At 36.5% G+C, this 25,524-nt stretch overlaps 2 protein-coding genes across 10 annotated transcripts in view; one reads left to right on the top strand and one right to left on the bottom strand.

Moving 5' to 3' along the window:
• The window catches only part of PPP4R4 (protein phosphatase 4 regulatory subunit 4), a 111,816-nt gene that overhangs the window by 24,067 nt on the left and 62,225 nt on the right, over positions 1–25,524 (bottom strand). For 4 of the 9 annotated variants that reach the window (XM_072864429.1, XM_072864437.1, XM_072864436.1 and 1 more), the window contains 9 exons: positions 24,392–24,536; positions 23,430–23,471; positions 23,264–23,338; positions 20,849–20,924; positions 20,368–20,448; positions 19,933–20,026; positions 19,417–19,487; positions 18,455–18,593; positions 10,131–13,201 (listed from right to left, as the gene is read on the bottom strand). In XM_072864429.1, coding sequence (XP_072720530.1) covers positions 13,153–13,201; positions 18,455–18,593; positions 19,417–19,487; positions 19,933–20,026; positions 20,368–20,448; positions 20,849–20,924; positions 23,264–23,338; positions 23,430–23,471; positions 24,392–24,536 — 772 coding nt within the window. In that variant the 3' untranslated portion in view covers positions 10,131–13,152. Of the gene's footprint in view, positions 1–1,782; positions 1,864–3,279; positions 3,551–3,918; positions 3,971–10,130; positions 13,239–18,454; positions 18,594–19,416; positions 19,488–19,932; positions 20,027–20,367; positions 20,449–20,848; positions 20,925–23,263; positions 23,339–23,429; positions 23,472–24,391; positions 24,537–25,524 lie in introns of those variants that run through there. The other 5 variants (XR_012042986.1, XM_072864431.1, XM_072864433.1 and 2 more) reach the window with 5 other exon arrangements.
• On the top strand, positions 3,880–10,088 carry SERPINA10 (serpin family A member 10). The gene is made up of 4 exons (XM_072864441.1): positions 3,880–4,609; positions 6,070–6,343; positions 7,084–7,231; positions 9,897–10,088. Exons 1-4 carry the CDS (start codon positions 3,901–3,903, stop codon positions 10,086–10,088), a joined length of 1,323 nt encoding a protein of 440 aa, XP_072720542.1. The 5' UTR covers positions 3,880–3,900.

Genomic DNA, 25,524 nt, shown 5'->3' with positions numbered 1-25,524 from the left:
AAGACAGGGAAGAGCTGGTGCTCTGCAATGTCTACTGAGCAGTTAGGCCTGATGCTCTTTTACAGGGACTGCTGCTGTTGCAGAAAGCCCTTTGTCTGTGACTGAATATGATCAAAAGCAAAATTTTCCAATCCCTGTCTCTATGCTAGAGCTGACTCTGCAGTGTCCAAGGATACCTCTTTGAAGTAGGGATGACTCCCAGGGGAAAAGACCTCCTCCTTTGCTGCCAGGGCAGGCATAGCATTCTGGCAGGAACAGTACCTTGGTGCCTATGTTACTTCCCGCAGAAGTGAGCCACTACATAAGGAGCAGAAATGTCTTACAGTTACTGTAATAGCTCTTAACAGCACTGCTTGCAGTCTGTCAAGGGAGAGTAAGTATCCCAACCCTGCAGAAGTCACATGCACCACTTGGCCAGCAAGGCAGCAGCTGAAGTCAAGCCATCCCCTTCTCTATTCCAGTCCTGCAGAATCCAGACACTGGGAATCTCATTGAAAATAAAGGAAGAGTTAATGGGAAAGAAAAATAAAGAAAAAATATTCACAACCACAGTACGCTGCCTATTTTACTCTGTTCCCTGGCTGCCATGCACTCAAGAGGAGGCATAACATTCAGGGATTTCACTGCATCCCGATTAAGTCATTACAGCCCATCTGTGTTGCACCAAGTACAGAACGTGACCGATTATCTCGAAAGAAAATAGCACACCACCTGACTGCCAAAAGCATCCTGTGACTTGGCACCCAAATGTCTCAGTACTCACATCAACATACCTTTTCAGGACTAACTCCCACAGCCTGAATCAGGCAACTGTGAAATTCAGCTGAACTCTGAATAAACGTCCATCAAATAAAACCAGCTTTCCTATATGCCAAATCACAAATTATACAATGACCGTTACAGATCCTTAACTTAAAAGGAGTAGTTAATAGTTGCTATGTATTTTCTAGATTGTTGTATCACTTACTACTTCAGTGATGGGCCATATTATCCATGTTTTCATCTCATTTATCCATTTGCATGCCACTGCTATACCAAAGGATTCTGTGCAGGCTTGGTGGTCTTGAACATCCTGTTTAATTTACAATGGGAAAACGTGTCTCCAAAGATTATGGCCATTCAAGATTTTTCCATAAGGTGTAATTCAACACTGCTGTGTGGGAGAGAAATTCATATATCGCTTTGATGGAAAGATGAATGATAAGCATATTTGCATTTTAGGCTTGAAAAGTGCAGTTGCATGTGTAAATTTACACAAGCAGTGGCTGATGCTAAAGTTTGCCTGAGGCCTTCTGTAAAATGTGTCTAGTTCTCTCCAAACATTTTGTTGGACAGATGAGAGTCTCTGTATTAACTTTGCTCAGAAATCACAACTTGTGTAAAATACTGTATTTTTAAGCACAGAACAACTGTTTCATCCTTGTGCCATTGAAACATGGTCATTTCAGGGAGGAGACGGCACTGACAAACCTGCTTCAGCATTTGCTGGACAGTAAGTATAAAAGAACAGGGAATCCTATGGCGTGTGATCAGGAGAATGATCTGAATGGAGTAATAAACAACCTACAGCAGAAGGGTGAAAACTGAAATGAAATTATGAAAGGCAGGAATTCTACACAATGACATTGTATTTTCAGTCCTGGGCCCTATAATCTTTTCAGGGCTTGGTAAGTATAGGCAGTAACATAGAAATTTCACATCGACTTACTAGAAACAACAGTACACACCAGGCTCTCGACAGAAGTACACTAGCAGCTGCAATACCTTGCTCTGTACAGATACTGAGGTTAGAACTTCAGCCTTGTTCTCTTGCTGAGCTGGAGGCTGGCCCTCTTGATGCAGCCATATATTGGGATGTTATCCCTAGGGATTCAAACACAGTAGCCATAATGTCTCCTTGACCATTCCTGTGTATGTTGCATACAAAACCTCGTATGTCTTGACAATATTTATTTACTTTTTCACAGAACTTTGGCTTTCTTTCTGAGGTGCTTTTGGCAGTGGAGTACTGATCAGGTTCACTGGCAAAAATTTCCTATGTCTAAACCATTCCTGATTCTCCAGGGTCACATCAGTACACTCCTTCACATTTGTAGAAATGCTTCACCTATTGCTTCTACACTAAGCTCCAGATGTTTTATCGATACTAAAAATGAACTAGATAGATGGTTTTTTGTACTTGTCATGAGAGTATCTGAAGCCCAGCTCTCCAACAATCTACAAACACAATGTATCAAGGGAAGAGTTGACCAGGCAAGAGGTATGATTACAGATACCATTAAAATCTGCACTGTGTCTCATTTTTTTCTCAAATTAACTTTTCTGTAAGTGAACCAAAGAGCAAGATACAGTACAAAAGCACTTAACTATGGGCATCTTTGAGCACAACAACCCTTCAGTAATAGTCAGTATCCCTGAAAGAATATTTGCTTGACAAAGAGCTAGTGGTGCCACATTAACATTAGGATCTTTGTTTTCCTTCACATATGTGAAAATAGCTCACCTTGACTAGGTGTCATTACTTTGTAGTTCCCTGTTATGCTATGGCTACCTATTTCAAGACTGTTTTTTATTTGTTTAGACAAATGAATGGTTAAAAGTCCTATAGGCACAGATTCTGCCTTGCCTTAGACCAGCTTTGTGCAATCTGTATGTCAGTGGAGTTAATCTTGATTTATTCCGATGAGTTTGGCTTAAGGCAGGCTCTTAAAGACAGACTGGTTTTGTCTGATTTTAATTTTCTACATAACCAGATAAATATATCCTTCTAAAAAAATTTTCTGGGAAAACAAGGCATAAAGTCACATGACAAAACTCTGTCTTTCAAAGTTAGTAAAAGTAATTTGCAGTGTAGAACTCCAGCATTCTCTGAGTTACATCTGAAATATTTCAAAAATATTTACATAAACAAATATTTTTCTGCATGGTTCTTGTAAGTTACCATTTCTGGAACAAAATCTAGTGGCTGTAGTTTCATTTTTTTATATAACATACAGCTATTTAAGTGTCTGTTTTAAAAAGACAATTTTTAATATAATGTTCTCTAACTCTCAAAAACAGATTGTTTTCTGGGTTGGCATTTATCGTACTAGAAAATCAGACACTTTTTGTGCTTCTCAAGTGTTTTTTTCCCTAAGGAGGTGAATCTTGTTAACACAGCATGCCACTAATATAAAACATGTAAGGTAACAAATATTTGGTCAACATTTCTACAGAAGGGATGGTTAACTGTCAGGCCACTACCATTACCCAGGAAAAGATGGATCCAATAGGAATGGCAACCATGATTAAGACACATACCATGGAGAACACAATCCACCTGCAGTGCCAATGAAGTGCAGAAAGGGAGTTACAGGCCTCCCAGCTTTCAGTAGGTCGCCATCCAAATCTTCTAGGACTAGTCTGTGTCAGAGCTCTCTGGGTAAAATGTCATTTCCACCACATGCTGCCTAGAATTCTTGTGTTTATAGATGACATCAATTTCACAGGAGCGAAAGCCGCGACACAGGTCCAACAAGCCGATTTTTCATCTTTGAGCTGTATATTGTACCTAAAATCTCAGTTTGATTTTGTAAAGGATTTACAAGTTAGCAAGGGAAAATCAGTTAAATACTTCTGACATGAACCACCAATACCAGAAGATCATGATATTTCTTCTGGATTCGCTTAATGACATTGGAAACTTCTCTCTTTCACTGATCTAAATTTGACCTTTCAAATAGAAATCAGATCTTAGGTTTAGCATACATACACTGAAGACGCAGAAAGACCACCTTGCTACATCCATGACCTTTTGCATTGTGAATACAAGGACAAACTAAAAAGTCATTATCTTGCCTTTTTTTTTTTCTTTCTCCATTTTCTTTACTAGAAAAAAAGAACTGATTACTGGATGTCAACATGAAAACAGGAATTTACCTACTTCTCTTAAGTGAAATATGTGTTGAAATCAGCAAGGCTGGCATCAAACCTAAAAATCCAAAGAAGGAAAAAGAGAATAATTTATTGGAAAGAAATAAAAATGTCAATATTTCTGAAGAGTGGCATCATCATAAAAATATCTCTAAGCCTTTTGAAGAGCGAGGTCTCGTAGAGTTCACTCTCTACAACTTCACTGAAAAGACTGCAAATTTTGGATTTAACCTCTACAGAAAAATTGCAATGACACATGATAACAATGTAATCATCTCTCCCCTTTCCATATCAGCTCTCATGACTGCATATATGCTGGCAGCCAAAGGGGAAACACACAGACAAATTGTAAAATGTCTAAAACTCCATGCTTTGAAGGATAGAGTGGATCGCCATCATTTACCAGCTTTGTTTAAACAACTGAAAGATAACATCACAATGAATGAAGAACTTCTCCTTGTGCAAGGTACTCTTTCTTTTATCCAAAAGGACTTTAGACTCAAGGAGTCTTTCCTCAACTTATCTAAGCAGTACTTTGATATGGAATTCCTGAGAGTGGACTTTCAAAACTTTACACAGGCAAAATTTGTCATAAATCAAAATATTAACAAAAGGACCAAAGGAAAAATCCCAAAGTTTTTTGAAGAGCTTGACCGCCATAATAAACTGCTACTTGTGGACTACATTGTCTTCAAAGGTAACTGTTGTTTCTGTTTTGCAAAATGGTTATTTATTAGGAGAACCAGGACTCTAACTTCAGCTACGTTAGGGGAAGTTTAAATTAATTCAGAGTCCTATTTTCTCTACATCTCTGTCTAGACTTACTTTCTTCTATTAGGTTTATTTAATAGGAAATTATTTTTCATGATAGGGAACCACAATTCTTCTATGCTTTCTTCCATACAACAGAGTCTCAAAGAGAACAAAAAAGCCCTGCATCAAACTATCTCAATCCATCTCTGCGTGATCCCTCTTTATGACTAAAAAGGATGTTTAATTTTCACTCACCAATTAAAATGAAAAAGCCTTAATCATGATAGTCTTTTGAATGCTGGATACTGGGCATAAAAATCATTGTCTGATTTTACATAGTACACAAAAATCATGAAAACAAAAATAATTTTCTATTTCATTCAAGAATCTTTTCCCCACGAGGAACCAAAGTGACAAAGTACCCCACACCTTACAGGGTGAGGGAAAGAAATAGCTGTGATGGGCAGAGACTTCTGTGGAGAGGTCATCTACTGCCAAATATCTTATGCTCCTTTTCCTGCTTTTGGGGTCTTTCTGACCACTGGCTTAGAAGATAGATAAGGGACTCCAAAAGGAGGTCCTGGCAATGACAGGGAGCCATAAGCCCACCCTTTACTCTGAAACAGCCATACAGAAGCCAGAGACACCTGGTTAGGTAAAAAGCAAAGACAAAGAGCTAGGGCAACAAAGGGGGCGAGAGGAATGCCGTGCAGAGAACCCACAGTCACAGCCACTACTCCAGTCCAAAGCACTGAGCAGATGACATCCACAGAAACTCCACTAAAATAAATGCATACATGAGAATAAAGAAAATTACCCCTCAGCCATACAGCCTCCCCACGGACTAAGTTTATTCTTTTGTATTTACAAAAGTGCAGTTTGTCCAACGCCAAGGTTACTCTCCCTGGCAGAAAATCAGAGAAAAGAGATAAATGGCTGTGGCTACATTTAAAGCAATGGTAGAGATCAGAATCATTAGTATAAAAGAGGTCACATTCCAGTGCACTTTACAAGTAAGTGCACCGCTGAATCCCCATCCAAAAGACTGTATAATTAATTTAAAAACAGGATGTTGAGCAGCTGGTAGAGAATTTCAGAGAAGGTGACGTTAAGAAAAGACGGATGCTCATATGGCATTCAATAAACAAAAAAGATACCAGTTCTGTACTTGACTGGCAACTAATCAACCTTAGAAAAAGATTTCCCTTCTTTCCCTGCAAATGAAGGAGTTTATTTTTTGGATTATTTCCTTTTCCTGCTGTAAAAAATTTAAACCACATACACTAAATATACTGCAATTGTCATCCACTTGAACTAGATACAGAAAATATCCTACTCTTTTTTTGTAAGGGTTCCTGAACAAGTCCGAATGCACATAATTAATTAGTTTATTTCTGTCCTCAGGGAAGTGGATCTATCCATTTAATTCCAAATTTACAGAAATGGAGACTTTCCACATAAACAAATACAGAAGCGTACAGGTACCCATGATGTTCAAGTCAGATAAAGTTAATTCAACTTTTGATGAGAACTTGAGATGCACTGTGATAAAACTACCCTACAAAGGGAAAGCCCACATGCTGATTGTCATCCCAGAAAAGGAGGGAGACTACATTTCACTTGAAGACCATTTGACTACAGAGCTTGTGGAATCCTGGCTCGGAAACATGAAAACCAGGTATTGCTTTGACACCCATTGGCCTTAATGTCTTTTATGTCTATTGCAGCAAAGCAACAAAGCATAACAAAGATTAGCTGGTCTTCCTAACCCTTTTCACATGCTGGTGTCTCTGTGGCATCAGCTATCTACAGAGTAGAGGTCCTTTAATGGCCTACCCACAGCCCAAGCGGCATGTGAAAGCTTCTACTCTGAGGCAACAAGCCTGTGGTTCATCTAATTTAGAAATGTGTGTCTCTCTGAGGGCATAGGCGATCAGGTTTTTCCGAATTCTTCCTTAGGCCTTTCCTTCTCTCTCCTTAAATTTAGCACTGCCAGGCAAAGTGCACAATAAATCTAGATATGCAGTATAATTATGAAACCCTTCCTACCAGTGGAAACCCATAGTAATGGATAAATTTGAATATGAAAATGTAAACCCAAATTATTCCTGTGAAATATGATTCCTGAAGTGACAACTCTTTTCACTGGTCAATAAACTAGTGTGTCGCCCTGCTATCAGGGCACTGTAAATGCTGGTGGAAGTATTTTATACAGAGAAGGAAATGATTTCTAGCATCTTTGGCAGTCAACAGGTCAGAGATTATATTCTGCCAACCTAGATTATCCAGTAGATATTCTTTAGCTTTTGCCCCTTTTTCTTCTGTGTAAAGCTTAATTCCCGAGTAGCCTGTATTTCAGCAGTCAAATGATCTACTATATAGTCCAAGTTTGCATTGAGCATTTTTTTTTCCAAACAGAAACGTCGATATTTCATTTCCAAAGTTCAAACTAGAGCAAAAATACAAAATGAAGAAATTGCTTCATGCTCTTGGAATTAAAAATCTCTTTACACGTACAGCAGACCTTAGTCATCTCACAGATCATGGATATGTAGCAGTTTCACAGGTAAGCCTTCTAAAATTACTTGCTATTCAGATTATAATAGTATATAAATGGCCCGGCCAAGAGACTGTCATATACACTTATAGGGACACTAATAGGAAAGGACCTCATCTGCCAAGTATACGCAATCTGCACACCTTAATCAGTATGGATCCCACTTCAAGTATGAGGTGTGTAGAAGTAAGGGGTGGTTACATTTCGTATGTGCTCAACGCCTTCCAAGGCTAACCCATCACAGGAGGAAAGCTCTGCCTCAAGAAGAATATAGTTGGCAGAGAAGAAGTACAATTAAACAAAAACCATGAACAAGAAAGACATTGTAAATGACAGTCAAATGGCAAAAGCCAGAGCAAGGAAGGAAACCCGAAGAGGGAATCCCTCACACACAGTCCAGGAACAGGTATTCTTCTTAACAAATAAAGAATTTTGGAAAGTTCAAATAATAAAATATCAAAAAAGGTAACAGTGAGAAAGAGCAGTCAAAGCAGTCCTGCCTGTCCTTGGCAGAGAAAAAACAGAATCTCACAGCAAAGCATGAGCACAACACAGTTGTATTCCAACTCATTCCAATGTTCCATTTCATACACTGAAACTTTTAAAGATCAACACTTAAACAGGCAAAGGCAAGGCTGGTGAATGGCCAAGAAGAGAGGAACACAGCCCCACTGAAAGAGGGGAGAAGAAGATAACTCAGGACCACTATTTAAGGGAGAGCAAAGATGAATTTCAGAAGACTGACAGAAAACAGAGGCAGAATAAGAAGCAGAAAAGAATGGAAGAGAAAAGACTTGACAATCACGCCAACATCAAGAAGGAACAGGTCTATGTGAGCAGAGATGTCCCATTAAGAGGAAACAGCTAGCCTACACAAGAGACAATTTGCTGATGATAGAAAATTAAGAGGCATGGTCAAAGAAAGAAGATAAAAGAGATAAAACAGAGAAACTGGTGACCTCAAGAACTGGAGTGTCTGGAACAAGATGAAATGCAATTAATGCTAAGTGCAACTTCATACATTAGAGTAAAAGTAACATTTCTGCAACAAGCTGGATTTATAAACAGTTGAGGAAAACAAGACTCAAATGAGATTAATTCAACACAGAATTTAAAAACATAGCTTTATAAACCTATGTAAGGAATTTATATAACACAACTGCTTGTGGTTGTATAGGGTTGTATAGCGTTGATAATCTAGGACCACAACTCTGGGAGAAACTTTATAGAATCACAGAATGGTTGAGGTTGGAAGGGACCTCTGGAGATCATCTGGTCCAACCCCCCTTCTCAAGCAGGGCCACCTAGAGCCGGTTGCTGAGGACCATGTCCAGACACCTTTTGAGTATCTCCAAGGAGGGAGACTCCACCACCTCCCTGGGCAACCTGTGCCAGTGCTCGGTCGCCCTCACAGTGAAAAAGTGTTTCCCTCTGATGTTCAGAGGGAACCTCCTGTGTTTCGGTTTGCACTCACTGCCTCTTCTCCTGCCACTGGGCACCACTGAAAAGAGCTCCGCTCTCCACTCCATCTTCTTTGCACCCTCCCTCCAAGTATTTGTACCCTATCAGAAAGAATCCTTCTAAGCTACTGGTCCTGCTGGTACAAGTCTCCTTGCACCAACTCCTTACAGAAGCCTTTGTGATTTGCCAAAACTGTTAATAGGTGGTATGATAAACACTTCTATACCAGTTTCAAAAACTCTAGGCCACGAACTACTGTTTTTCAAAATTGTACCGACTTAACAAAATTACCTTTCTGGGAAAATGTAACATCCTAAGAATAAATATTTAACGGATAAAATTGCACTGATTTTCAGTTTGGTATAAACTATTTCACTTTTGGGAAATACAATGGCAATCTGCAGCACTTTTCTCCCTTCCTCTTGATCATATAACTATTCCATGCTGCTTCTCAGCAGTTAAATCTACTGCATTATGAAAAAATCACACTTGAATAGTAGCTGCTAACTGATATTAGAAGCAATATGTGCATCAGCTACAAAGTGCCAGAGGAGCATCCTGTCCCTGTAAATCATGATAAATCCCTGTAAATCATGATAAATCATGATAAACCATGTAAATCAGGCTGCGATTTCAGTGGGAAGGGAAGGTCCTCAGACCAATCCAGGATTGTACCTCATTGCTGTACATATTTACTCTATGCTACCAAATGTACGAATTAGAAATATACAGGAAAAACCCCAAGGTTTGTGCATATGCCTAAGCTCTCACAAAATCAGCTTTGAATGACATATGCAGCCAGTCAGTGTTTGTGACTGATGAAAACACACCTCCCACTTCTGAGAAACTCTCCCTTGTACAGTTAGGTGTCAAAGAGGAGCACTATACAAATGCAATGGTTGCTTCATGCTACCAGCTGCAAAAACAAAATCTCTAAGTGAGGCCCATACTCAGAAACATGGAAAAGCACAATGACACCTGAACTAGTATCCACACTAAGTATTGTGGTCATGGTGGCTGTACCAACTCCTCTGCTGCTTAAGTAGACAGCATATGGGTCTACCAGTCTAACAGACAGAGCTAGATTGCACAGACCGACTCATTTTAATCCTTAATAGAAGCCTACTGCAACTAAATGTCTTGCACTTTGCAAAACATTCTTCATGTTAATATTTATTTCTGTCACATAATTTATTTCTACATTGCATTTCAGATTGTCCAAAAGGCAGTAATTGACGTGGATGAAGAAGGAACTGAGGCCACATCAGCTAGTGGGTCAGAAATAACTGCATTCACGGTGCCTCCTGTCATCAAGGTGGACCGACCGTTCCTTTTCATGATTTTTGAAGAAACTTTTAAAACATTACTGTTCATTGGCAGGGTGGTTGATCCAACAGACATGTGAATAAAGGTAACAGTTTCTATTCTGGGGTATGTAAGAGGCTTTATTTCTATTTTATTAATTTACATGACAATAAAAAGACAGTGAAATATGAAAACACGAAAACCTGTTTTGTCTCTCCAGCTAGCAGACGGTCATCCTATTAATATTTTATTAATGCCAAGCTAAATTCACTAAGGCACAAAGTGACAAAAATGTGTTTTGTAAAACCTACTATGCAAGTTTAAAAAACCCCACAGAACTGAACTTTCAAAATTCAACATTTTAGTGATAAGTCTGAATGAAAACCAAAGATTCATATGCCAAAATATTCAGGAAGCTCATTCCCAAACACTGGAGCTTGATATTCCTCAATGTTATCTTTGGTTGTGATGAGACTTAAGAGCCTACTGACCTCAGTGTTAGCAGAATTTTGCCAAAATGTTTCAGAAAAACATTTCCATGATCTAAATACAATTCACCTTATTCAAGTAGTGCAGTGATTTCAACAGAACAGCAAAATCTTTAACAGTTAGTAAATTTTAATTAGCAGCAGTCCTATATATAAAGTTTGAAACAACACAAAAGCTACTTCTAGCTATATAAAACAGACCTAAGCATTACTCTACTTGCTTATACAGCCTTCACAAAATAGCTGCCCAAAAGGGGGCAGAAGAGTTTTCAAAATCATTTGGCACAGAAGCTTCAAAGGTGTCTATCGGTAAACGCACAGACAGATGCATGCGCAAGAGAAGATACAAAAGATACATTACAAGGTAAAGCTGGTGAACACCTCTAAAAATCACCTCACTTACCATTAGATGTCTACCCACAGCAACCCACACACTGATGTAAGCCACTCACAAAAGGATTTAGCAGGCAGACTGTGGTATCTGATTAGACTACAAAGGTGCATCTAACCTAACACTACATTGCAGTATGACTGGACCCAGAAAAAAAGAGAATCACCCCTTCCTGCCTCCAAAGGATTAATAGGAGGAATGTTGCTTTAAAGAGCCACTCAGTTATCACTATACAGTTGACCTCCAGTTGTTATTCTGAGTTGCAGGTAAAACCAATGCTATGAAGGGTTCAAAAGTATTGGTGCTGTCCAACAGAAGTAACCCAGAAGTAACCAGCCCCCAAAAAGATGGCTGGGATGGAGGTCTGTAGTGTGATGGACTGATGAAAGTATACACGAGACAGCAGGAGTATTATACAAGGAAGACGTGCAGACCAAAAAATGTCTAAATAGAGCATTTAAAGATGACATAGCAGGAATTTAATACGTTGTAGGGTTATTGAGTGGAGCACGTGTTATCAGCATTAAATAAATTAATCAGTTAAAAATGACAGACAAATGACAGCCAATAAGAAACAAATGACAGACTGTATACAGAACTTACTACATGCTTATTAAGGGGAGAAATAGCTTGGATTCAAGTTTCTGAACTTACTGGCTGTTCTGCATTGCTCTAGTAAAGGCATCTGAGGGACAAACACAGTTTTGAGTCCTGTCCTGCAGCTGGGTACTGCTGATCTGAGTTTGGTCCCTGGCAGAAGTCAGACTGAGAGGTCTCCTGTGGCCTATGGGTGAGCAGCTGTAGCTGGCATGTTGAGTTAGTTGTCCCTGGGGACCTGGGAGTATCTGCTTTCATTAATGATACAAATGCAGAACCTGGGAGGAGCCAGCATAGGTCATCTGTATATCTGTATCCATACTGCATGTTAAACAAAATACTTGAAGAAGCTTTTAAAGAAATCTGTGATTTACAAGATCCTATGCCAGGCTGCAGAACAAACTGAAAACTTCAATGTTTCCACAGAATCCAAACAATGTCTGTGACTAAAGATAGAGAATACACCTAAATCCAACTGCAGTGTAAGAAGCTTAAGAATTCAGACAGTAAAACGCTGCTAAATCCAAAGACACATTTTGTACTTCACACAAGACAGCATACATCCAGCATTATTACTATTTAAAATAAATACCTTCTATAGGTAAATGCTTTTATTTATTTTAATTATAAAAGATGCCCTGAGAAATTTTTTTTCAAGAACATGCATGTACAGCATTGTCCTAGGTTTTATTTTGAGTAAATCATCATTCATATTTTTACATTATAAAAAGTAGCCACACACGCATATGCATTCACAGATCAGATCGTCTTTATCATACACAAATAAATTTTAAAAACCACATATTTCCGATATGAATATACTTATGCTGCTTCCATTTTGAAATAGAGAAGCTGACAATAGCTTCATAGACTCTCTCTCAAGTATTGGCATAAACAGAACTTTTTAAAATAGAATTGCATGTTTTTACACAGACAAATTGTGATAGAAACATTAGCATTAATACAAACAAATGCAGATGACATCACTGAAGCGTGACAGCTTGCAATAGCAGCTGATTAAAAACTAGATTCATCATTATAAATTATTCAAGTGAAAATACAATCTGAAATACTAAAAATTACAACAAGTATTTATACAACAAAACTTATGAAATAAAACTTTTTTTTATATCATCTGGAGACATCTGCTTTTAGATTGCTTTGAAACTTGCACAGGATTTTTATGAACTTTACTTAGTACTTTTAAAAACATTACCTCCAAATTCACAGCACAATGCTACTGAAGCCTATGTTTTTTATAGACTGACCAATGGTTCTGAACTTTGGTCTTAAATTAAGTTTGAAGGTTCTTTAAAATGTGGGATTACTTTTTCATATTCATAGCAATTCCTTCTCTTTCTTGCATAAAACATGGGTGCTAAGATGGCTAAAATTGTAAATAAGCCAATTAAGTAGTGGATATGTGCATTCTAAATCCAAGAATTTGAACTACAAAGGCATAACTGAAGAAAACAAAATCCTCTCTTTAGCTGCAGCAGTTAAGAGCACATAGCTGAAGTTGTATTTCATAACATTTCACTACAACGTTAGAATTCTGCAACCATTACATTACTTATCGGAATATATTTTACAGCTTGGGATTTTATTTAAAAGATTAAAAGTTTTAACGTTGCAAGATGCATTTTATTCATTCCAGGCATTAGAGAGTCCCATCTGCTGCTCCCACCTTATCGCACCAGAACGTTGCTTCCACCAGTCTCTGGTTCCCTTCTTTTTCTGTCAGAAGATCTAAGAGTTTGATTTTCTGTTTTTTCTTCACACAAAAGAAACATACATAGTATGTTGTTGCTATATTATTAAGTAACATAACATAATAAACTGCTATTGCATGCAACATTTTAATATAACTCTTAGCTGCTGTACTTTAAAAATTACTAGCTGCTCTACTGCACCCACTGAAAAAGCCAAATGGACACATTCTGAGGGCATTCATCACAAGAAGGGTGTAATTCTCCATTAAGTTTTCTACAAAAGGTCATGTAGAAAACCCTCTAAGTGAGATGGTTAAGGTAGTATAAGGAGTCTACTCATGGCTACAAATAATGTCAGAGGTCTCTAGCTTAACCCATGATAAAATCTGGGGAAAGTGGAGATTGGGAAGAGAGAGAAGCTTAGAACTCTTTACAGTGCTATTTTTAGGTCTTCTGTTGATCATGTCACTTGCGCAATTTCTGCAATTTTCATAGCCTTAATTTTTTAATCTTTAAATATACTGTTCTTCAGCTTCGCAGAGTTGTAGCTACATCAATTAACAACTGTTTGTAATGGTCAGAGATCTTTGGAAGAACAGGGCTTAACTTTTAGAACTCTGTGGAAATATTTGCATCAATATTTTACAATATCATTTACAAACAAAGCAAGATATTGCTCTGTTTCACTCTTAAATTTGCTGATGGAATCTTTCATGATAATACACCAGTCTTAGGATACCTACTAGCTTCATCTTAGAAATGGCACCTAAATTGCACGCCAGTCCCACTGGACCTCAGAACTCTTACCAGCTTAAACAGCAGAAGGAGAACATGATTAGAAGCTGTAAGTAACCAACTCAAAGTGTAGTAGATCACTGGCAGAACTACTTCATCTTGTGCTCAACTTCCTAAGCAATTATATGACTGGATGAAAGATACTACTTTAAGATACTTACGCATATAATTGTTACAACATGGTCACACACCACTGTGGATGTCTTAAAGGTCAGTTGTGGACATCTTATAAAATACTGATATCAATTTATTATTAAGAAATTTTATTTCTATGCAACAATAAATCTACTCCCACTTTTTACAGGATGGAAAACCTGTACCCCTCATTCTTGCATTAGGTTTTAATTGAAAGTGAAATAAAATCAGGCACTATCTTTATGTCTATAGGCAAGATGCAAAATTCTTAAATGCTGTCTATAAAGCTGGATATTTTTATTAATGAATCTATAAAGTTCTGGAAAATAGTTTTAACCAATTGCATATTGAAATCAGTCATATTACAGTAACGTAAACTCAAGCAAAACAGCAATTCTCATCCTAAAAGAAAATATCTTAATCTCATAAACTTGAAAACATTTAAAAGAAGATAATAAAGCTACATAGCATAATAATACAAGATCGGACTATGTAATGGAACACAGTGTTAATGAATTATGTCAATTTCTGCACTAGGATGATTCATGATCTAACTGGCAACTCTTCCACAGAAAATCAGAAAAGCATGTTTGCTCTGCAAATTGCCTTAAGTAAGGTCTCTTGTGGAATGAAATACTCAACCAGTGCTCTTTGTGATTCTTTCCTATTCCATAAGGTGCTTAAAAGCAGGTACTCATCTCTTTTGTGATTCCACCATTAAGTTGTATGGGTGTATCTTCAGCGTCATTTCCTATTGTCTCAGTATTACCTAAGGTCTAGCAAATGACACCAAAGCTAATGGTCATTTTCTTGTCACCTGCTTGTGAGCACTGGATTAGGATTTACTGAGATTTTCTTTTTCTTGCCTCTACATTATTTTTAAAAAGAGGGAGTATTTTAATTGGCACAAATATCTCTGAAACGGGACAAACAGAATGTTTGAACTCATGAGTATGGTAAGTAAAGACCTCAGTTCTGCATCAAAGTAACTTTGGGTTTCAAAAAGTTCCTGGAACATGAATATATGAAATCAGAAATTCTTCATCCCTGAAAACTGCACTATATTGTCAAAAGTGAACGTTTGCTAATATTCAGTAGAGCAGTTTTATGGAAAAGATTACACTTAAGCAATTAAATAATATTTTGTCCAAACATACATCACTTTGAACTAAGAATCATTAATTATATCTGTTGATATTTTAATTATTAAACAACATATTACTACCCAATCTTCCATGCTTCACAAACACACATAATTATGTAGAAAAAGAAACATATTAGAAGTTACCTTACTCATGTTGCAGAGCCAATAAACTAAAAGCTAGGACGTGCCAGAATTAACATTGCCGTGCAATGTTTAACCAGCACATATGTAAACTTACATGATGATAGAGTCTAAATATATACTCAATTATTATTGTCTCACAAGTTTTCTGTCTTAGTGAGTGCATAGATGGTGATGCTCATTCATGAGCATCTATTCAACTGCAACTCTCATTGTACAATTTTCAAAGTCTTCTCTCAGTAAGTGTCATTTCTGTCAACTGCTTATATATTTGGATATTAAATTTTTCCATCATTCAAGTCAGAAAAATAATGTTTCCTTGGAACTGACTTTTTTTTGTATTTTAGTGTGTGTATATTTAGCACCAGGACTGGCTTTCTGACCAAAAGAAAGATAAAAGAGGTACACCTAAACATATCTCTGGACAACAAGGTTATGCAGAGGAACACATTTACCACCAACCATTCCTGTATCTGTATCTCTTAATATCTCATTATAGAGCTGCTCCATTTTGTTAATGAAAACAATTAAGTATTGGGCTAGATTACAATAGAGAAATTGAATCTACAGTGCAGCAGATATTATGCCAACTTGACAGATGTGTTTTCCCATAAGAACACAGAACATTAAAACTCTTATTCAGAGCTATATGTAGGTCATCCTAAGCCTGCTCTTCTTTCTCCAAAAATGTTTTTCTTCCCCTGGTATATCCTCTTGGCTTCTGACACTACGCAGTTTAGGGACTTTCTGAACCAGAGAGAGCATCTAGATCATTGTGTTTGATCAGATACCTACTTTCAAATAGTCTGCTGTTAAGGTATTCACTTGGGAATGGTACATTGGAACTTGAAGCTGAGTCTCTTACATTCCACTTTCCTGCCTGAAGACAAAGGTACAAACTGCTGTGTGAGTCTTTTTCTGTCCCTTTGTATTCAAACAAAAGATATCAGTTTTATTTTAAGTGACAGACAGAAAAACCTCTGAAATTTGGAAAAGTTTTATGTGATGTAAAAAATATGTCTAACTAATCTTTGCATCTAACTGCTTCGTGAATATTAATCCATTTATTTTCCTCAAATCCTTGTAGGACAGATGAGTAATTGGAATTTCTACAATGGTTGCTAAAAAAATTTACAACATATGAACTAATTTTCTGGTTTTAAAGAGAGGGAACGGAGGTATACAGTGATTAGGGTGACAGCAGATGGGTTTTTGAGCACACCTGATTTTTGGAAGTATGTAGCACTAGTATGTATGTCATTTTATGCACTCAAGATACATGTCCCATTTACTTTATAGATAGCTGAAAATGTCAGCATGTCTACTAATCTAACTGTTGAGTTTGAAATCATGCACTTTGAAATAAGTGACCACCTAATGATCACCTATAAAAAGTCTGAAGTACGTACTGTGGGTAATATTTAAGAGAAGGCATTAGACTCTGGCAAAGACAGGGATAGAGTGCAATTTGACTTGGCACCTAAGGTACTTCTGCTGTGAAACCACTGACAACACAAACAGTCCACCTTCATTCACTACTTGTCTTCCAACCTTTTCTACAAAGAAAATGCAGTTTTAAAAACAATAGGTCACTACGCAAGCTTGATTTCATTCCATAACAAATTTATCTTGTACAGCGAAGGTGGTAAAATTCCAGTAGAAAAAAAACCCTATGTGATCACACAGCAGGAGGCTGTATCATAATATAATGTATATAAGTAGCTGAATGCAAGCTGTTCAGAGAACTTTTTTTTACATTTGTTAAACTTTTGAGTGTTTTATTTTACAATTTAGGAATTTTATTAACTTATATCTGTGAGTAAAGTTGGGGATGGTTGTTTTGACTTCTTTTTTAAAGGAAGGTGAAAATATTGAAGTGGAAAAATATGAGTTCATACAGATACTTAAATCACCAGAAAGGAGCACTCAAGAGATATCACTGTCACTCTTGTTTCCTCTTTATACCTGGCAAACCACTGTAAGGTGTTTCCTCTTTCCTATCTGGTGCAGGCTGCATATCTCAGCTCCATTATCTTTGACCAGCAAGCCATAGCCTCACATTCTGGACTCTCCTGTCATTCTTGGTCTCTCGTACCTATTCAGTCTTCCAAGGCCCAGCCTGCATTTCCCCATACTTTTCAGCTTCTAGTTCTAGTTTCTGTTACACTTAAGTCTACTTTCCCAAACAACCTCTTTTTCTTGCTATAGCTGGCTTCTTTCCTTTCTCCATTCTACCTTGGCTAAGAAAGCAAATCTCTGATAGCAAAGAAAAATCTCAGTTTGAGCACCCAAAATTGCAGCTAGTCCAATGATAGTAATTTAGAACTACAAGTCATAGTGTAAAAGGAATCTGCAGGGAATTAGCTGCTAGAGTCTACAGAGATTTGACTAAGTAAGTACACATCACCGATTTTCTAAAACTGTTACACTTTTATCACAGGAGCAAACAAATTCAATATTTTGCAAGAACAAAATCAATGATGAACAGTTTAGCCTGATGTTTAAAAAAAAAAAAAATCAGCCTGAGGGAGATGCCCAGCATCAAATTTTTTTTAATCTAAATGGTTAAGGTAAGGCAAGGAAGGCAGTCTTAATAACAAGTAGCAGTACCAGTTCATCATAAGTCTCAAAATTCATCATGAAATTGTTACATAATAATATATAAACATATATAAGCACATAAAAAGAAGGAAAAGGAAAAATTAAATCATCTAACAATACATACATGCTATTTCTCCAACCACAGGCAGCTAAATCACTGTGACTGTAGGTATTATATATCAAATGCACTAACCTTCACTTTGTCCCATTCCACCCTCCCCATAATGTACCAGCTGAATGCAAACATGTGCAGGAGAAACAATGTGAAAGACTAATTAAAAGGGAACACAATCTTAAACCCACTTGTAATTGCACACATCACATTTCTACCCTGCTATTTTAGTATTTCAAAATCTGGGTGCAGAAGTATCATAAATATAGGCTTAATTTTACATGGATCTTTTGAGTTCCCTTTGAAAATGTTACCCATAAGCTTGATTTAACCTCTTGTCAACCACTTACATGCTCATCTTTCGGGATTGACTCTCCTTATTTCCATTGTTCTTTTGGTCAGCTGAGTTAAATAAGTTGCGAGAAGAAGAACTGGAAGGGAAGGCAGCATTCCCACTATTACCAGTAGAATGAGTCCGGAATGAATCATCTGAAATAGAGAGCTGCAGTTTAGACAAAGAATTTTGTCTAAAAAAAAAATACAGAAAGAGTGAATAGAATGAGCTGTTTTTCCTGTGGCAATAGTGCTGTATTTCCTATCGCAATAATCCAAAAGTTTTACTTTCTGTAAGGGAATAGTTTCAACTTAACATTTCTTCAAGTATTTTTATGAAAAAACTACTAAATAAAAATAATTAGAAGACATATTTTGGAAGAGAAGATTAATACATTTAATATACAAAAAGAGTGGGATTTAATTGGCCAATCTTTAGCTCCTTAAAATTTAGCTATTCCGTCTATGCTAATTGTCTAGTGTCTGTTGGTAGTGAATGGAAAAAGACAGGTTCCTCTAGGAAGCAATTCATCTCATTCTAATCTTTAACCCTCCAAACTCTTCAACAGTAAATGGAGAGAGAGGCATTTCCTGACAGCAGTTTCTCTCCCCTAATTCAGTAGAAGTTATAGATAATAGTAGAAGTTATACATAATATCCCTTTGCTCATGTAAAATGGGTGGAGCCAAATTGCAAAACAACCTTTTTATGACATCCAAAATGCTAATCAAGAAATGCCAAACTCAGTTTACTTTTACTACTTTTAAATGTAACTTTAAACGAACATGTAACAAAAAAAAAAAAGAATCTGAAAAAGAGACTAACTAGACTAGCAGTTAACTGCTCAAACATATTGGATATCTCTTATTCTACATTCTTTAGGAGTATGATATCTTACAGTACGCCTGTTTAATGGGGCCCACATATTCAGCACCCACACAAAAAACTAATGTAAAATATAATATAATAACCTACTTACCGCTAAAGGATAACATACAACTCTTTCCCATTCCTGATACTGAAGATGTATATCCTGTAGCAGAGCTTTTACTTAAAAAAACAAACAAAACAAAACCAAATTTCTTATTACAGAAAAGTGTTATTCTCAATTGTATCATCCTGCTGTTTAATAATATTTGAGATTGTTTCTGAGTTTATATGGAAAAAATTAAATGAGAAAGTTATGCTGAAATTTCTGAATTTAGATTTAGAAGTTCATATTGAAAAATATTTTTAATATATGATAAAAGGTGACACACATTAACTTAAAAGGAATTCATAAGAATTTGTAGGCCTCAGCATGCCTTAAAATGGTATTTCTTCCCTCAGTTAAAAACTGCATACCTTAATCAATTAAACAGAAAGCTGAAAATTTAGGTCACAATTCAGTGAGCACATCACTACTTTCATAGATTCATGTACATATAATTTCATAACAGTTGTCTATTAGGTAAACAGTTTCCTATGAGGTAAGCAATGAAGAGGATAAAGATACTTAGGACACTTGTCTATGTTGCTGTATTTTGGATGTAGTGCTTGAGTACTGAAAGACTGGCTTCGAACCAACTTGGATTTCTTGTCTTCTTTGCCTAAAATTAGAAGTAGCAAAAATTTTTAACATGAATATCATTGCATTTCCTCAGTAATTAAGAACACTTTTTAATATAATTGTCTGTCAACCTCTGCTAGCTGAAGGAACTGATTTAAATACTTCAATAACAATAAATAAACCTTATGTCCCCTATTTATATACTAAAGAACAAAATAAAACTAAAAACCATAGAAAACACATTCAGTTCTAGGAGTGGAAACTTTTCATATGTGCAGTAGGTGAAACTCTGGCCCACAAATGCAAACAGCAGCTTTGCTGGGTTTAAACCTGCTGATGTGAGATCAAAGCATTCTAGATTAGTTTTTAAAGAGTTCTTACCTGCTGATGTACCAGAAGAGCTTCCAGGAACAGAGAGAGTGATACTTTTTGCCAACACTGATGATGTTTTACTGTCTCTACCTAAAAAAAAGTCTAGTATAAATAATTCTCTCTTAAAGCTTAACTTTAAATAAAGAAGGAGGACTTAACACAGTCCTGAGGCAACTAGTAATAGTATCTAATCCAGTGCTAATAACACTTCAGAATACCACAGACAAGTACTTACATTACATCCCAAAATGAAAAATACCAGAGAAATAAAACTGTCATGTATTTTATTTATAAAGCCAAAAGTCTTCCTCCTAATATGAGGCCAGTTTTCATAAATATCTTTAGAAATATATTAAAAAAAAAATTATTGCCACTTTCTAAAAATCTGCTATTTACTGTATAAAGTGTCTCTTTTCTGCTCCCTTCTCTTCTACCTTTGTAGAAGAGTAATGCATGCACAAACAGTATGTACACAAATAAACAAACTTACGCTTCTTTTCAAACATTTTATCATTCATATTTGTAGATCTTCCTTCATTTTGCTGCTTCTCTTTTTCTAATTGTTCCTAAAAAAAAATGAATCATTTTCTTAGGTATTACTCAGAAAAAAAATAAATAAATTGTGTTTCAATTAGGGATTGCTTCCAGATCACCAAAATAACAGTTAATTTCTATCCCTCCTGCTATTAGTACAACCCCTAGTGAATAATCCAGAGAACCAATTAAATACTACAGAATGAAATCAGGGTACATATCCTATATAAAAATCACACCAAAAAATGTTGACTTTAATTATGAAGGAACCTCAGAGTTGAAGTTTGCATTTATAACTGATTATTAAAATTATGCCTGACCTTTTTTTTTTTAGTTAAAAAGATATAGAAAGTGGCAGCTGACAATGTAAAATTTTTGTGCTACACAGATACTCTGATAATAGAACTGGCAATATTTAATTCAAACATACAATTCAATAAAAATGGTTCTCTCAAATGGTAAGGTGTGTTACATATGCTCAAACTTTTTAAAGGTCTAAAATCAACACCTACAGTTGATAAGCCTTTATGCGAAGCAAAACCAAGTATTACAGTTCTTCAAGTTTAAGGAATTTATTTGCCTTTCTGTAATGTTAGCTAGCCTTAGAATACCTTTTGAGAGCACATCCATAGACAGAAGACAGTGTTAAGACAGCTACATCAATAACTTCAAAGGCCAATACTTGCTTCAGGATTCTTGAATAGATATCACTTCAACTTCAAAAAGCTATATATTAGCTTATTTTCTATACTATGTTCATAAGAAAAAGCACCGAGTGAACAGTAATTGTTCTACTCTATTTTTTCATTTCACTCTAATTACTACCCAAGTTTAAAAAAAAAAAAAAAAAAGAGGTAATTAATTCAGGTCAAGGTTGCTGGAATATAGTTTCTACTAAGTCAATTACTAAAATTAAGGAAACTTATTAACATATTCAGTATTAAAATCTGTAGCAGTCAGATACATTTAACTGGGTTCAATGGCTCCTCATCTGTTTGGGCTGCAACATGTCACGATTTACTGTGTACATCTCCAGTTCCTCAAAAGCATGCTTCTCACAGACAATGCTTAATGAGACCTTTGTGATACAGAAGGTATGCCTGTATCAATGGGATATATCATAAAAATACAGGTGCTCTTCTAAAGTCTAGCCATAGAAACAAGGGAAATATTAACGTTACCATACAATACACGATAACACAGAGCGCACTGGAGGCTATTTTACCACAGCCCCAAATGCTTTCACTATAAAAACATTAATTGTATCTACCTAAAAACTGCTAAAGCTAAGTTCAAGTCTTTGAATATGCATATGAAGGTCCCGAGAACAAAGCTTGCACCTTTGGCTCGAACTAATGGCAGGTGGCAGGAAGTACATGAGACGGGTATCGTGAACTGGGAAAATCACCTGCCCAAGAGAAGGCCTGCAGTACCTATTGACATCAAAGTGAGCCACAAACATAGGCTCTGTAGCAATCCCAAAGAGGAAAAAGTGACATTTTTTGGACAGTCTTGAACCTGTTTTGGTTCTCTACAGAGGAGTTCAATTCCTACAAGTCAGAGAAACCGTGCTAATGAAATTCGGCCTCTTCTAAATCCTATCAGCTTCTTAGCTTCTCCCACCTCAGGCTGGAGAGGAGGCAGCAGAACGGAGGACTGCAGTAATCTAATCTAGGCTTTGTGAAGATGATGTAGGCCATGTGGTGAAGCACCTGCTGCAGCTTCTGCTTACAGTCATGACTGAAGATAAATAGTTTTATAAGTTGGAAAAGCATTCTGCAGACTTCTCTTCCAAATTCTAAGTAATTTGTAGCTCCTTTTGCTCTATACAACCTGCACTAAGTCTCCCTCCTGCCAGCCTGCAGATTTCAATGGCCTTCTTTTTTTTATTCTAACAGGAAAGCTTGTAACACACAGAGCCTCCTTCAGCTTCCTTGGTACAAAAGAAGTTATGACCTTAATTTCTTTGCCTATGGAAGCTGCATGTGAATTCTGAGGTGTTTCATTATTCAATTTATTATGTTATACATGCCTGACAAATTGCTAAGCTCCCTCACAAAGATTCCATAAAGGTGTACTAAAGGGCTTGGGATTTTAGAACTACAGAGGCATCAAGCATGAGTATTTTTCAAGAAATTCCAGTTTGCCTTTCTAATTGATACAGCAAAATTTAGGTAGTAAAGAAAAGGAAGTTATATGTTACTTCGAAGGACTTAACCCTATTGTAAAGTGTACAATGAAACCACACACAGGTTATGAACCTACCAGGTCTCTCCATAATATGCACTTCCCCCTACCTTAAAATTATTGCCTCATTAATATTTAGCTACAAACTATTAAAAAAAGGACAGATTGTACTGATAAAATATACCATTTCCAAAAGGAGGTGTTCTTGTCTCTCTTTTTCTTGATCCAATAAATCATTTTCGTAAAATCTTTTCTGAAACTTCAAAATAAAATCAATAAAAATAAAAAATCACTACATGAAAATGGGAATTAAAAGTGCTCGGTTAGTATTAAAGTTAGTAAGTACTTACAGCATCTACACAGATCTCCATTCTGTCCAATTCTAACACTGTCTATAAAGAAAATCAAAACATTATTTAATCTTACTAAACAGCATGTCACAGTTTTAACTAAAAAACTGTCCAGATAAAAAACTTAGAATAATGGTATTCAAAATTAAATATGCCTTTTCTTCCTAAACATTTGAAGCCTATGCTTGTATTTTTGTGCTACAAATGCAGTTAAAAACTGTCAGAGAGTATTCTCAGAGCCCTGCTGAGACTCACAATGAAGGACTACTAGACGATCTATATGGAACTCAAAATACACTCAAGGAAAGCACAGAAGCATGAATGGCTGGAGCATGGACCTAGGAACCAAGACTGAAAAAACAACTCTGGAATCTGTGAATAAGCCAGGACGCTCCAGGCAGGTGTTCATCCAATCTATCCTGCAGACCAGCCCTATTAAGGAAGCCACCTACTTTAGCTACTTCACTTCATAGCTTCTTTAGTCTAGAGACTAAGCATGGGCATCCCTTAAAGATGTACTTTTTCATGAATATTCACATTACAAAGACATTTGTAACATTTCAAAATCTTGCAAATTCTTCATCTGTATATTGTAAAATAAATAGATTAACAAGATATCTCTACCTCAAAGACTTGATCATTTTCACTAGGGTCAACCTTTAATCATATCTTTAGTCACCTGCTATTTTTTTCACAAATGGTCATTGAGCCAAAATCTGGAATCCCAGTGACTAGAAAATAACTGCAATATAAGTAACCAAGGAAACACCAACTCTCTTAAATTTTACAGAATGCACTATACTACATCTTCTTTTAATTGTTCAAAATTACATAATAGAAAATAGAATTCTTTAGTCTCCTATTCTTACATTAAGAGAATCAACAGAAAGCATAACTTTGATCATCTTAATTTTGAATGATAACCCCAAGACAAAATGCCGCTGGAAAAGAAAAATGCTTACTCTTTTTACAATACTCAGGACATCTTTGTCTTTCTCTTGACACAAAAGTTTCCTTATACATAATTCCAACTGCTGAAGTAAATGTTTATCAGTGGGAATCTTCAAAGTAGATTTAACTTTTGGCAACAAATAGCATAGCTTCATTCTACAAAAAAAAAAGTAAATATTCACCTTTTGATGCAGATGTTTAATAAACATTATTAATTTTTGTATTGCATTCTAGCATTTGACATAAAATATTTAAGTTAGTAGTTCTTATTTCTCAAAAATGACTGTTGCTTGTGTGTTGGTTCCAGACATACTGCAACATTTTCAAAAACTTCTCCATAGATCAGGACTACAGTCCTGTATCTGAAAGTCAATGAAGATTTCTTTGGGGTTTTTTTTAACCTAGAAAGTAAGCAGACCTCTAGATTTTCAAAATGATCTACACACGTAACTATCAGGTACCTAAATACCCTGGAAATCTAGTCCATCAGTACAAAGGAGCCTAAGTCTCACCAAAAATCATGTGACTACAGTTCCATACAACTGCAAGGATGAAGGTGTATCAGATAAACTAAAAGGATTTGACTATTTACTGGCTCCTAAAAGAAGAAAGCCCTTCTTCCCCCTACCCTACCTCCCTGCTTCTATCTGGAGGCTCCCCCTGTTTGTGCTGTCTCTGCTACTGGCTGGACCTTTCATCAGCTCAGTCAGCCCATCGTGCAACTGAATAGCAGAAAATGAACTTACTTGACAGGGGGAGGGCAGAAAAAAGTGGACAGTTTTCTGATGGCTTAGTAAGTTTAATCAGCCTAGCCAAAGGTCCAATGAACACTCCTCAAGGCAACGGAAGGGGTGGACGGTATGGTCAGGAATCAGGATGAAAGAAAAGTAGTAACGGGCTATGATGCTTTCAGCAGCTGTGAGCTGCTCTATTAACTGAGAATGAAATTTTAAATGAAGTAAATTCAGGGAGAAAAATTATTTGTATAAAATAACCAAGAACAGAAACTTCAAACTTAATATCTTTCTGCTCTGACACTGCGTGGATATATTTTTGTTACTAGAGTGTCCCTGTGAAGCTCAACTTTGCCTGCTTTCAAACTGAACAGCATAAAGTACTTAGGTGAACTTAACCATGTCTTTTC

This window comes from Ciconia boyciana, chromosome 6 (assembly GCF_034638445.1).
Source record: "Ciconia boyciana chromosome 6, ASM3463844v1, whole genome shotgun sequence".
Classification (NCBI taxonomy): Eukaryota; Metazoa; Chordata; class Aves; order Ciconiiformes; family Ciconiidae; genus Ciconia; species Ciconia boyciana.
Note: the sequence above shows the minus strand (reverse complement) of the source record. Positions and strands in the feature narration are given on the sequence as shown.

What these genes read in the sequence shown, in the direction of transcription:
- SERPINA10 (XM_072864441.1), top strand. Translation starts at nt 3,901, where the DNA reads ATGAAAACAGGAATTTACCTACTTCTCTTAAGTGAAATATGTGTTGAA. An exon ending in CTCGGAAACATGAAAACCAG is followed by an intron (nt 6,344 to 7,083) that starts GTATTGCTTTGA and finishes TTTTCCAAACAG; the next exon opens with AAACGTCGATATTTCATTTC. An exon ending in GATATGTAGCAGTTTCACAG is followed by an intron (nt 7,232 to 9,896) that starts GTAAGCCTTCTA and finishes ATTGCATTTCAG; the next exon opens with ATTGTCCAAAAGGCAGTAAT.